Here is a 12,182-nt window from a genome sequence, read left to right as displayed (position 1 = left end):
ACTAATCTAAGATCTGGAATACAATAAAGAGACTAGAATTTTCTGGAGTGGACTCTCTTTCCTCTCAGGACATAGGGCCACCCCAATGGCACACATCTATAGACCCTGAAGAAGACATCTGACACAGTATTATCAAAAAAATAGCTGGATCGTAATAAGGCAGGTGACAGGGTACATGGCTGTGCTTTTGATCAAACAGGAAATCTCTTGCCACAACAAGACAAAAGCACTTGCTGGATAGTCCAGAAATAGCAAATCAAGCATCTGTGAGCCACATACAATATGTGCCCCTTGCACACACTGTTACAGCACAGGGTGCATTTGTCTCTAATTCCTCATCTTCGTTCCCTGCTGCTTTCAATTCTATGGGAGTGGTGTTGAATACTGATGAGATAATACCTCTTTCAACCTCTGGCAGACATTTTAAAGCAATTTGTTCAAGTACCAAGTACCCAGTCTGCATTTTTGTAGGCAATTTGTGGATCAAATTTCCTATCATCCTGAGGGTATTCTGAGCTTATCACGACCATAGCACATCTCCTTTAATTTGATTTATTTCACATATTACATAGAAAATACACCCAAGCTACAGATACAGGTCCAAGAAATGCTTTGTAGTACAGATATCTGATACTGATTCATACTATGACATCGAATTCATCTTTATTCATGAATAAACAGTAGTTAAAGAGAAAAATTAACTTTTTCTGCATGGTTTCCTAATACACAGTTTGGATTTGGTCTCATTTTTATATTATTTATATATAATATATAAAAATAATTGGAGATAAAAATGTAGATCTAAGATAGAACAAAATAACCACTTTCTTAATATAATACATGAAAGCCAAATAACACTAGGTGTTAGGAACTTAATTTTACATGTTTTGCATTAGTTAATAAATACAATTGAATGTACAGAAAAATAATCTCTTTTAGTCAGCCTCATTTTCACATATATATATTGATAGTGGTAAAACCTTCACCATTTTTCATATACTTCCACATATAGTCACTAATGTCCATATAGAGCAAGCACAATGGTTGCACTAAAAAGACCCTAAATATGTTGGATAACTGTTCCCATGCTTTAGTTATTTAAGCAAAAGATTTTAAAAATCTACTGGATGTACCAATAACTATTATCATTATTATATATATATTCCACATAATTATTTCAGACATCATTTTCTTTCTCACTATATATGTGTGTGCACATATATATACACACACATATATATATTATACACACACATATATATGTAAGTGAGGAGGTAAGTGTTCACAACATGCATTCTATTTCCTTCAAATATCTTATACTAATAGACTAATAAAGGTTACACATTGGGCCAGCCTAGATTAGGATTTAGTTGAGAAAGTTCATAATTTAAAAAAAAAAATTATTTTTTTCTTCCTCATTTAAAAAGTAAGAGGCAAAGCCAGAAAAATAAAAGGCTTCCAAATGTCTTATCCAGTAGCCACAATTAGCTCATCCTTTAAAAATGGTATCGTATGAATTTTCAATAAATCCAGAGAAATAAGTCTCTATTAGGAGCCAGAACACTGTAATTTGAAATAGATGCCACTCACTGATCCCAAATAAGAAATCAATTATGCTTATTTTATTTCATGTCTCTTTTTAATTTTTTTATTTTTTCATGTCTCTTTTTAATTTATTTCATCTCTTTTTAATTCATTATTAATCCTATAATTTGAGCTGAATTAATCTTTATAAATATTTACTACCTAAATCTTTTATTAGTATTAATGGGTTTTAATCTTCAATGCCCAATTACTCCTTATTGTTTATTAGTTTGCTGGTGCCACCACATACTAATGACATAATGTGTTAATGTACTCCTATAACATACAACAGTGATGAATAATTTGGTTTAATCATATTCAGTTAAGGTAAATATATATGTGCTAATCCACATATATTGGAAATTTACAAATCATTAACTTAAAGCTATAACAATATAAAGAGAGTTCTATATTTTTATACCACAAGCAAACTGTGTACATACCGTCCTTGAACATCATTCCAATCTCTCAGAAGCCTTTCATTTTCTTTCTGCAGGTGCTCATTTTTGGCTTGATTTTCTGCAATGGTGTCCAAGCAATAACAAATAAGTTCTCTAATGACTTCAGCTGGGTTTTCAACTTTCTCTAGGTTGGAGGAACCAAGTCGGAACTAAAATGAAAGAAAAACATGGTTAATTCGGGGAAAATATCAAGATTGAGAAGCCTGGTTTTAAGTGAACACAATTTCTTCTGAGAAGAAAAAAGTGTAAGAAGGATTTAAATACAATGCATTTACCAGATATACAAACAGTGAGCAAAAAAACTGGGCTACTACCTAAAGTTTCTTACTTTATCATATAAATCAACATATAGCCCAAGAATAATTTTTGTAAGTGGTAAGTCACTCTTCCATCTCCTAGCAGAAAAGAAAGCAACATAAATACTGTATAAGCATACTACCATGTTTGCTAAAGCCTAATTTTAAGTCTCTCTGCTCAGAATAAGAAAAGGAATTATATATGATAATTTTAACTCTAATTTCTGTTCATGCAAATGCTAAAATGGAATAACTGACCTTTTATTGAAGAAAGCTCAAAATTTTGCTATAGCTAAGAGAAAGGTAGAGTTTTAGGAAACTAGTAGCTACACAGTAATTACTCTTTTATCTAAAGACAATAATTTATTACCATAAATTGCCAATAAAAAAGTTAAGTGTCAAGCGTTAGTGCTTTTGCATAAAGGTAAGAATCTTAAAAATACCTTAATTCCTCTACCAGGGTACAGTTTAAAATAAAATACTCAAATAGTTTTAGTTACACTTATGGAATTCTGAAGGGAACACAGGTATTCCCCATTTGGCTGATAAGGATGCTGAAACTTCATGATTAGTAATAATGATTATATTTATCCTTAAAATTATTATAGCAGATAACAAATTATGATGATTATTATTCAGTTACCACATCTTTTGGTTGAAGTATAACTCAAGTGTAGCAAAAATATAAACTAGGATAAATCTTCACCATAAGAGAACTATTATCATATCCGTATTATAGATCAGTAAACTCAGGTTCAGAGTAGTTATCCAAGTTATTGAAGGGGTAAAGTCAAGACTCTGCTATGCTATGCTGTAGTGCTGTTTCTTGGTAAGAGTATCCCAATTAGACAAAAAGTAAGGGAAGAATTAGGTTCAGAACCTACACATAATTCCAAAGAAAGATGCTAGCAGCACTGAGTCCGTAGAAGAGTAAAATGAGAATTGTTTTTGTTTTTGTTTTGGGTTTTTGTTTTTTGTCTCCTAGATCGCGAATTTCTATTATGCCATTTATCTGATAAGAATATTTCCAAAAGGTATTGCTTTTAAAAGAATATTTCTATAAATATATTACATACAGATTAAGAAATATTTAACATGGCTGAGAATTCTGAGAAAAATCTTTATTACGCAATTTACAAATAAAAGCAGACTTCACTAACAGAGACATCCACTGTGAAACTGCATTCGTACAGTTTGAAAAAGCAGTTGCAGTTTTCTCATGCAATGAAATATGAGCCCACTTAACAGGCATATAAGCTTAAATAAGAAAGTTTTACCTATATAAAGAATAAATAAATTGAAAGTAAATTTGAACAGTTACCTTTTGAAACCTCTCTGAGTGTAAATACACACACAAAGTTAAAGAAAAATGTCACCTGGCAGAGCGCAGTGGCTCACTCCTGTAATCCCAACACTTTGGGAGGCCAAGGCAGGTGGAGATCATCTGAGGTCAGGAGTTCGAAACCCGCCTGGCCAACACAGTGTTGTAAAGACAGTGTTTAGTCTTTACTAAAAACACAAAAATGAGCCAGACATGGTGGTGCGTGCTTATAAGCCCAGCTACTCAGGAGGATCGCTTGAACTGCGAGACACAGGTTGCAGTGAGCCTAGATCATGCCACTGCACTCCAGCCTGGGTGATACAGCGAGACTCAGTCTCAAAAACAAAAACAAAAACAACGAAAAGGAAAAAAATGTCACCTATAGAATATTATTGTTTTGAGTTGATACAAAGCAAGAGAAAAAAATAAGCTTACTTTATTTTAGACAATAGGTTACAATAGCAAAACGTAAACCCACAAAGTGGTTTTGTATCCTTTTATTATAACAAGTGTCAGGTAGCTTTGAGAGAAGTGGACATTTTTAGCAATAAAAAGTTTTTTTTAACATTTGAAAAGTTTCAAAATGCCAAAAGGATAAAGAATTCATCCCACACTTTGATCCTGAATACAAATGAAGAGATAAACAAGTCTAGCCCTCTACACTTCAATCTCAGATGACAAAGAAAGGACTAATTTTAAGTCATTAATAACAACTTCTTTCAAAATATCACTCAAACACACTGATGAAAAATTCCAAAACCCTCTTAGATCTTTTTGCAGCTAATCAGTGTAAAATAAACATGAAATGTCATTTCTTCTTAAAAGTATACAACTTTTTTTATATCTATTTTCTAATTATTGTCACCAGTTTCTGGTCCTTCAATAGATAAGGACATCTGTTATTCTACACAAAAGTAAACTAAAAGTATCTAGAAATTTAATCAAAGAAAAGGATTTTACTTGAAATACTCAGATTAATTTTTTTTAAAATTCTCAAAAGTATTTGGCCCGTATACACACGGTTCGTAGCCAGGGGCAGGAGGCACTCTTTGACCTTCACTGCTGCTGTTCTAGCCTGTGCACATGATTACAGATGCAAGGGGCCACATGTCTAGATGCACTGGACTTCAAAAAGGGCCTCATATCAGGCTCAATGAGTTGAGAAGTATAAAGTATTTCTGTGTTCTACCTCTACATCCAGTCCATCTTTATTCTGTCTCACAACAAAAGAAAAGCAGCAATTAAAGTATCATTTTAACGCCAGCAAATTAGCACAAAAGCTATATTGTACTGTGTGTCAATTTTTAAATTTTTCACTCTAGTTTCTAGTTTGACATATAAGGTTACTGTCACAGCTGTTCTTTATTTATCAGTTCTGTCACTTCAAAATAATCTACAGTATAAAACCATGACTTCGAATGGTACAGCAGAGTCAGAAACCACATATTAAAGACATTTTGAGAGCATGTCTCTTCTGTTAGAAACAGATAAAATTAAGAGTTTTTTTGTAGTTAGTTCTCAATTTTATTAATAATTCAGAGTACACAGATCTGTGTTAGGAACCTCAGTCTACCTATAATCTAAGAGTTTAAGCTATGTCTGCATTTCTCTATGTAAAGAAGTTAAGAGCAATTAACTTTTAAAATATTGATAATCGGCCAGGCGCGATGGCTCAAGCTTGTAATCCTAGCACTTTGGGAGGCCAAGGTGAGCAGACTGCCTGAGCTCAAGAGTTTGAGACCAGCCTGGGCAACATGGTGAAACTCTGTCTCTACTAAAATACAAAAAAAATTAGCTGAGCGTGGTGGCGTGCGCCTGTAGTCCCAGCTACTCAGGAGGTTGAGGCAGGAGAACTGCTTAAACCCAAGAGGCAGAGGTTGCAGTGAGCCAACATCGTGCCATTGCACACCAGCCTGGTGACAGAGCAAGACTCCGTCTCAAAAATATATATATAAATAAAATATATATAATATATATATGTATATGTATATGTATATATATATATATATAAAGATAATCATAGATTTCACTAGTTGACTCTTAATAGTTATCATTCTAAGTGATAGAATAAATAGTTTTAGCTTTTTAAATTTAATCTGCATTAAAAATTATCAATTTCAGAAAACATACACATTTTCTTTAGCCAGGGGTTTGTCTATTCTGGATATCTTTTTGTCAACCCTTCAAGTCCAAGATTAAATACCATACTCCCTTACCATCACCTCAAAGCCCAGGCCAAGTTCTTTTTAACTAAGTTAGCCTGTGTATTAGTTGGTCTTCTCACTGCTGATAAAGACATACCTGAGACTGGGAAGAAAAAGGGTTTAATGCACTTACAGTTTCACATGGCTGGGGAGACCTCTCAATCATGGCAGAAGGCAAGGAGGAGCAAGTCACATCTTACATGGATGACAGCAGGCAAAAACAGAGCTTATGCAGGGAAACCCCTGTTTTTTGTTTTTATTAGACAGAGTCTCACTCTGTCACCCAGGCTAGAGTGCAGTGGCACAATCTCGGCTCACTGCAACCTCTGCCTCCCGGGTTCAAGTGATTCTCCTGCCTCAGCCTCCTGAGTAGCGGGGATTATTGGGGTGGGCCACCACGCCCTAATTTTTGTATTTTTAATAGATACAGGGTTTCACCATGTTGGTCAGGCTGGTCTCGAACTCCTGACCTCATGATCCTCCCACCTCGGCCTCCCAAAGTGCTGAGATTACAGGTGTGGGCCACTGTGCCCAGCCACTCCTGTTTTTTTAAAACCATCAGATCTCATGAGACTCATTCACTATCATGAAAACAGCACAGGAAAGACCTGCCCCTGCAATTCAATCACCTCCCACCGGGTTCCTCCCATGACACGTGGGAATTGTTGGAGTTACCATTCAAGATGAGATATGGATGGAGACACAGCCAAACCATATCAGCCTATATTGGCCTCTCTAGTCTTAATATTTCAGTCTCATACAATGTATTACTCAGTTATATCCTGCTTATATTTTTCTTTGGTTGTTTCAGAAATGTAGTCTTTCCCTTTAGATTTCACGCTTTTTGAGATCTGGGACCCTCTTTTTTTTTTCTTCCATAGCCTCCAAATTATCTTTCAAAGCTCTGGCCCATACTAAGTGCTTGATAAAATTTTGATTATTTATTTATTGTAATAATCCTCATTAAGAAACTATAATAGGATAGGTAAGGGATTTGGGCAGTGATTCAGTCCAAATTAAGAAATAAAGACATGACAGGGTTATTTATTGATTAGTATAATTTAAACAAAAAGGACACAGTTAAAGATTGCTTAATAGCACTTAATACTATCATAATACATAGATTTGAAAATAATTAAACAGATGTTTTTTAAAGAATGTATAGTTATATACTCAGTTTTCAGGTTCTTTTAAATGGCCACACAAATAAAAGTATCAGCAAAGCATACAAAATAAATACTATGAATAACATTAATTCCTAGAAAGTTATTTGTGGCCATTCTAAGTGTTTCTGAGGGGAGGAGATTATCAAGGTGTGACTTGATACCCTGTTTAAAATATATCCACTAAAGGGTTTCAGTTTCAATATATTATCAAAGTAGACTAAATAAACTTCCAGAATTAAAGTTCATTACTATCCTGGGAACCAAGATGTGGAACTAAAGGAAAATGAAAAATAAAGGTATCTTGATGTTATTACTAGGCGAATAAGGGCCAGATAGAATCTCATTTTGTTGCAGTGAGTGCTTTTAAATTTATTCACATCAGAGAAAAGTTTAGCTGTATCTAGATATATGTATACTAAAAACAGTAGTCTATCCATTACAGTTCATAATGCAGAATATTGTCTATTGTAGATATATACACAGTTGCATATATATAGTTGATATATAGTTGTAAAATTCTAGTAATATAGGAAATTGATCAAGATATGTTTAAAAAAAGGTGACTGAACTGTATTACCTTGACCTAGCTATGTTCATCATCAACTACAAGTTGATCAACTTTTTGCTGTAGTTTTGAATCAACTACATGTGTCCTAAGGCTTTATATCCTGAACTCTCCGGTTTAGTGACTTTCTGAAATGTTTACTTTTTACTTTATTTTATTTTTTTGAGACAGATTCTCGCTCTGTCACCCAGGTTGGAGTGCAATGGCATGACCCTGGCTTATTGCAAGCTCTGCCTCCTGGGTCCAAGTGATTCTCCTGCCTCAGCATCCTGAGTAGCTGGGATTACAGGGACCTGCCACCATTCCTGACTAATTTTTGTATTTTTAGTAGAGATGGAGTTTCACCCTTTGGCCAGACTGGTCTCAAACTCCTGACCTAAAGTGATATGCCTGCCTTGGCCTCCCAAAGTGCTGAGATTAGAGATGTGAGCCACTGAGTCCGGCCTGAAATGTTTGTTTTAGATTTAAATAAAGAACATCACAAATGCACCTCCTAAAAGGGACAGTAACATATCTCAGTTGACAACTGCTCACACTGATCTTAAAAAGTAACTGGAACTGAGAAAAGGATACTGATAAGGACTCCTTCAAAAAAGATAAGAAAACTATATTTGTAAAACTACTAATCTCATCTTCCCAACTACAACATATTATTGCCCAAATTTCTTAGAACTAATAAAAAATGCTTATACATCTCAAGCTGATCATATAATCAAGCAAGGCTCCATGTATTTTGGATCTTACAGGTTCTTAAAATCAAAATGCAATAATCTAGAGGTGAAAAGTATGCAAAATTGTAATTATTGTGCTACAAAAATTATAAGCATTTTAAGGCTAGGTTATACCATTTAATATTTCAAGTGTGTCATCTAAGAATTCTTATTTAGGTCTTAATAATTGCAAAAGTCATAGCGGGAATCAGAGAGTTCTTGAGAGAAAAAAAAAAAAAAAAAAAAAAAAACTCCACAAAGGTCTACATAGTACAGAAATCTCAGAAGTTACTTTACATTGAAGGGCTATAAATATTCACGCTACTATTGTCTTAAATAGAGATGATGAGTCTTTTGGTTCATGGACAATATAGTTACATTTAGGGTATATATCCTGGCTTAATTATGTGTTACAATTAAAAATGAAACGTTATATTGTATATGAACTCAACCAGCTAGAAGGCTTTCCCTATATTAACCGGATTGGTCAGAGGGAGAGGGCAGGGGTTGCCTATTATTTGCCTGCTACTTTATTTTTGGTATTAGGTGCTGATGAAGAAATACAGATTGGTATTCTTTCTACACAGAATCTTGGATTCCCTGACACTCTTCCAGATCTCATCACAGGTATCTAGTCATATCTTTTCAGTATGCTTCTCTATCGTCTACTCAGAGGTAACAGTATTGTTTCCTGGAATAATTCCTTGGCCCTCTTCTTATTTAACTCTATAGAGGTTGGTAGGGTTATTCACAATCACAGCTTCCATTATTAAAAATAAGCTGAAAACTGCCAAATCTGTATCTCTAGGTGGGGCCTCCTCTCACTTAGCTCATGTGAGAAGTGCTTTTTTAAAGGGATCTGAGACCTCCCCCTTCTCTCTCTCTTGCCCCCACTCTTGCCATGTGACATGCCAGTTCTCCATCATCTGCCATGATTGGAAGCTTCCCGAGGCCCTCAGCAGGAACAGACACTGGCACTGTGCTGCTTGTACAGCATGCAGAACCATGAGCCAATTAAACCTCTTTTCTTTATAAAGCACCCATTCTCATGAAATTCTTTACAGTGACACAAGAATGGACTAACACAGAGGGCAATCCTCTTTACTTAAAATCCATTGATTTGAATATTAATTTCATCCAAAAACACCCTCACGAAAACACCCAGAATGTCTGACCACATATCTGGGCACTATGGCCCTGCCAAGCTGACATATAGAATTAACCATCATAGCCAGCAAGAAACTGAGGCCCTCAGTCCAAAAGGCTACAAGGAACTCAACTGTGCCGGTACCCCACTGAGCTTGAAAGCAGATCCTTCACCTTGAAATGAGACCACAGCCCCTGGACAACACCTTAATTGCGGCTTTTACGTGAGACCTAGCAATGCCTTACCTGGACTCCTGACCCACAGAAACAGTGAGATTAATAAATGTATATGGTTTTAAGCTGCTAAATTTGTGGTAATGTGTTACTCAATAATACATAATGAATACAAATATGCTTTAATTTTACCAATCTAAACAAAACAAAAAACACCCCTAATCCCATATCCCTCTAGTTGCTATTGTCCATTTTTCTGCTCCTGTCATCGCAAAACTTCTCCCAAAATGTATGTATTGTCTGTTCTGTTCAATACAGTAGTCACTAGTCACACATGACTATTTAAATTTAAATTTCATTAAATTAAAAAGTAAGTTCCTCAGTCACACAAGTCACATTTTAGTGTTCAACAACCACATATATCTAGCGGTTGCTGTACTGCACAGTACAGATACAGCCAAAAACAGATAAGATACAGAATCTATCATCTCATTTTTATCATCCCAGAAACTTCTGTAGATTAATGTTGATCTATTTCTTTAATTTATGACATCCTATTCTCTCTTGAAATACTCTCCAATGGACAGCAGTCTGGCCTGTGACTACCGTGTCAATCTCATCTCTCACCATTCTCCCTGCCTTTGCTGTGCCCCTGCCACTTGCCTTCTTTCTATGCTTGAATAGGTCAAAATATTCCTGAATGTGGTAGACAGAATGATGTTCCCCCAAAGATGTCTACAAGCTAATTCTTGAAACTTGGGATGTTACCATCCATAGCAAAGTGGGACTTTATAGACGTGATTAAGGTTATAATCTTTGAGACGAGAGATTATTCTTCATTATTTTCTGGGTGAGCCCAATGTATTCACATAAATACTTAAAATTAGAGAAATGTTCCTAGCTGCAGTCAGAGTTACAAGTGGTGAAGATACACACAGAGAGATATAAAACTGCTACCATTAAAAATGGAAGAAGTGGGCCATGAGCCAAAAATGTATGTGGTTTCTATAAACGGGGAAAGACAAGGCAATGGGTTCTCCTGTAGAGCCTCCAGAAAGGAACACAGCCCTGCTGACACTTTGATGTTTGCTAGCTGAGACCTATATTGAACTTTTATGCCACAGAAGTAAAATATATATTTATGTTATGTTTGGTAAATTTATGTTGTTTTGAGGCACTAAGTTTGCGGTAATTTGCTACTGTAGCAATTGAAAATGACAACACTGAATCACGGTCTGTGGGAAGCTGAACAGTAGCCCTCCTCCCCCATGTCTGTGTTGTAATCTCCAGAACCCGTGAATATTACCTTATGTGGCAAAAAGGACTTTAGGGATGTGATTAGCTTAAAGATCTTGAGACAGGGAGAGAGAGTATCATGAATCAGCCAGGTGGGTCCAATGTAATCATAATGGTCCTTATAAGAGAAAGGAAGGAGATCACAGTAAGAAGGTGATGTGCAAATAAAGCAGAAATTGGGAGTGATGTAGTCACAGTTAAGGAATGCTGAAAGCCTCTAGGAGCTGGATGGGACAAGGAAACCACTAAGTATGTGCTACTTTGTTTCACCTTTAACAAAACACTAATAGAGGGTCTTTGCAGATCCTTCCAAGAATGTTCTCCTCAAAATTCACGGTTTTCTCCTTTACTTTATTCAATTCTCTGCTCAGTACTACTTTTCTAGATATTTTTTCCTTGGCTTCTTTAACTAGGATATAATCATTCTAGAATCTTCCCAATAGTCCTAAAAAGATATGCCAATAGTACAAGTATTGAGAAACAATATTTTATAATCTTCATAAGAGTTGTGATTATCTGAAATTATCTAATTTGTAAATGTTTATTGTTTCCTTTCCCCACCCCAAGCATAAGCTCTATGCTCATAGTAAGAGTTCAGAAATTGTTTGTCAGTGAAGTGAATTAACACTTTGTCATACATGCTGCAAGTATTTTTCTGGTTTGGCAATATTACCTGTGGAGCAGTTACATTTTAAAGTAGTTAAGTCTAAAAATAGTTTCGTTTTAAGGTCTTTGCCTATCAAAGAAAGTGATTATTCACCTATATTTTCATTTTTTAATTTCTCTCTCCAAATACCTAACCAATGTTTCTTCACCAGTTATTTAGCAATCTATTCTCTCCTTACTCATATGAAATACCACTATTAGAAATTAAGTATTTATGCTGGGTGCAGTGGCTCACGCTTGTAATCCCAGCACTTTGGGAGGCCGAGGCAGGCAGATCACGAGGTCAGGAGATCGAGACCACGGTGAAACCCCGTCTCTACTAAAAAAAATACAAAAAAAAATTAGCCAGGTGTGGTGGCGGGCGCCTGTAGTCCCAGCTACTCGGAGAGGCTGAGGCAGGAGAATGGCGTGAACCCGGGAGGCAGAGCTTGCAGTGAGCCAAGATTGTGCCACTGCATTCCAGCCTGGGTGACAGAGCGAGACTCCGTCTCAAAAAAAAAAAAAAAAAAAAAGAAAAGAAATTAAGTATTTATATATATTTAAGTATGCTTTTGAGCTTGCTATTCGGTCTCATTAGTTTCTATCCATTTACC

General features: G+C 35.5%; 1 protein-coding gene across 10 annotated transcripts in view; it reads right to left on the bottom strand.

Moving 5' to 3' along the window:
- The window catches only part of XRCC4 (X-ray repair cross complementing 4), a 315,918-nt gene that overhangs the window by 186,694 nt on the left and 117,042 nt on the right, over window positions 1-12,182 (bottom strand). For all 10 annotated transcript variants that reach the window (XR_010114442.1, XM_055233415.2, XM_063612826.1 and 7 more), the window contains exon 4: window positions 2,028-2,194. Coding sequence is in view for 9 of the 10 variants with exons in the window: in XM_055233415.2 (XP_055089390.1) it covers window positions 2,028-2,194 (167 nt within the window). In the remaining variant the exon portion in view is untranslated. The remainder of the gene's footprint in view (window positions 1-2,027; window positions 2,195-12,182) is intronic.

Source organism: Symphalangus syndactylus, chromosome 11, assembly GCF_028878055.3.
Source record: "Symphalangus syndactylus isolate Jambi chromosome 11, NHGRI_mSymSyn1-v2.1_pri, whole genome shotgun sequence".
In the NCBI taxonomy this organism is placed as follows: Eukaryota; Metazoa; Chordata; class Mammalia; order Primates; family Hylobatidae; genus Symphalangus; species Symphalangus syndactylus.
Note: the sequence above shows the minus strand (reverse complement) of the source record. Positions and strands in the feature narration are given on the sequence as shown.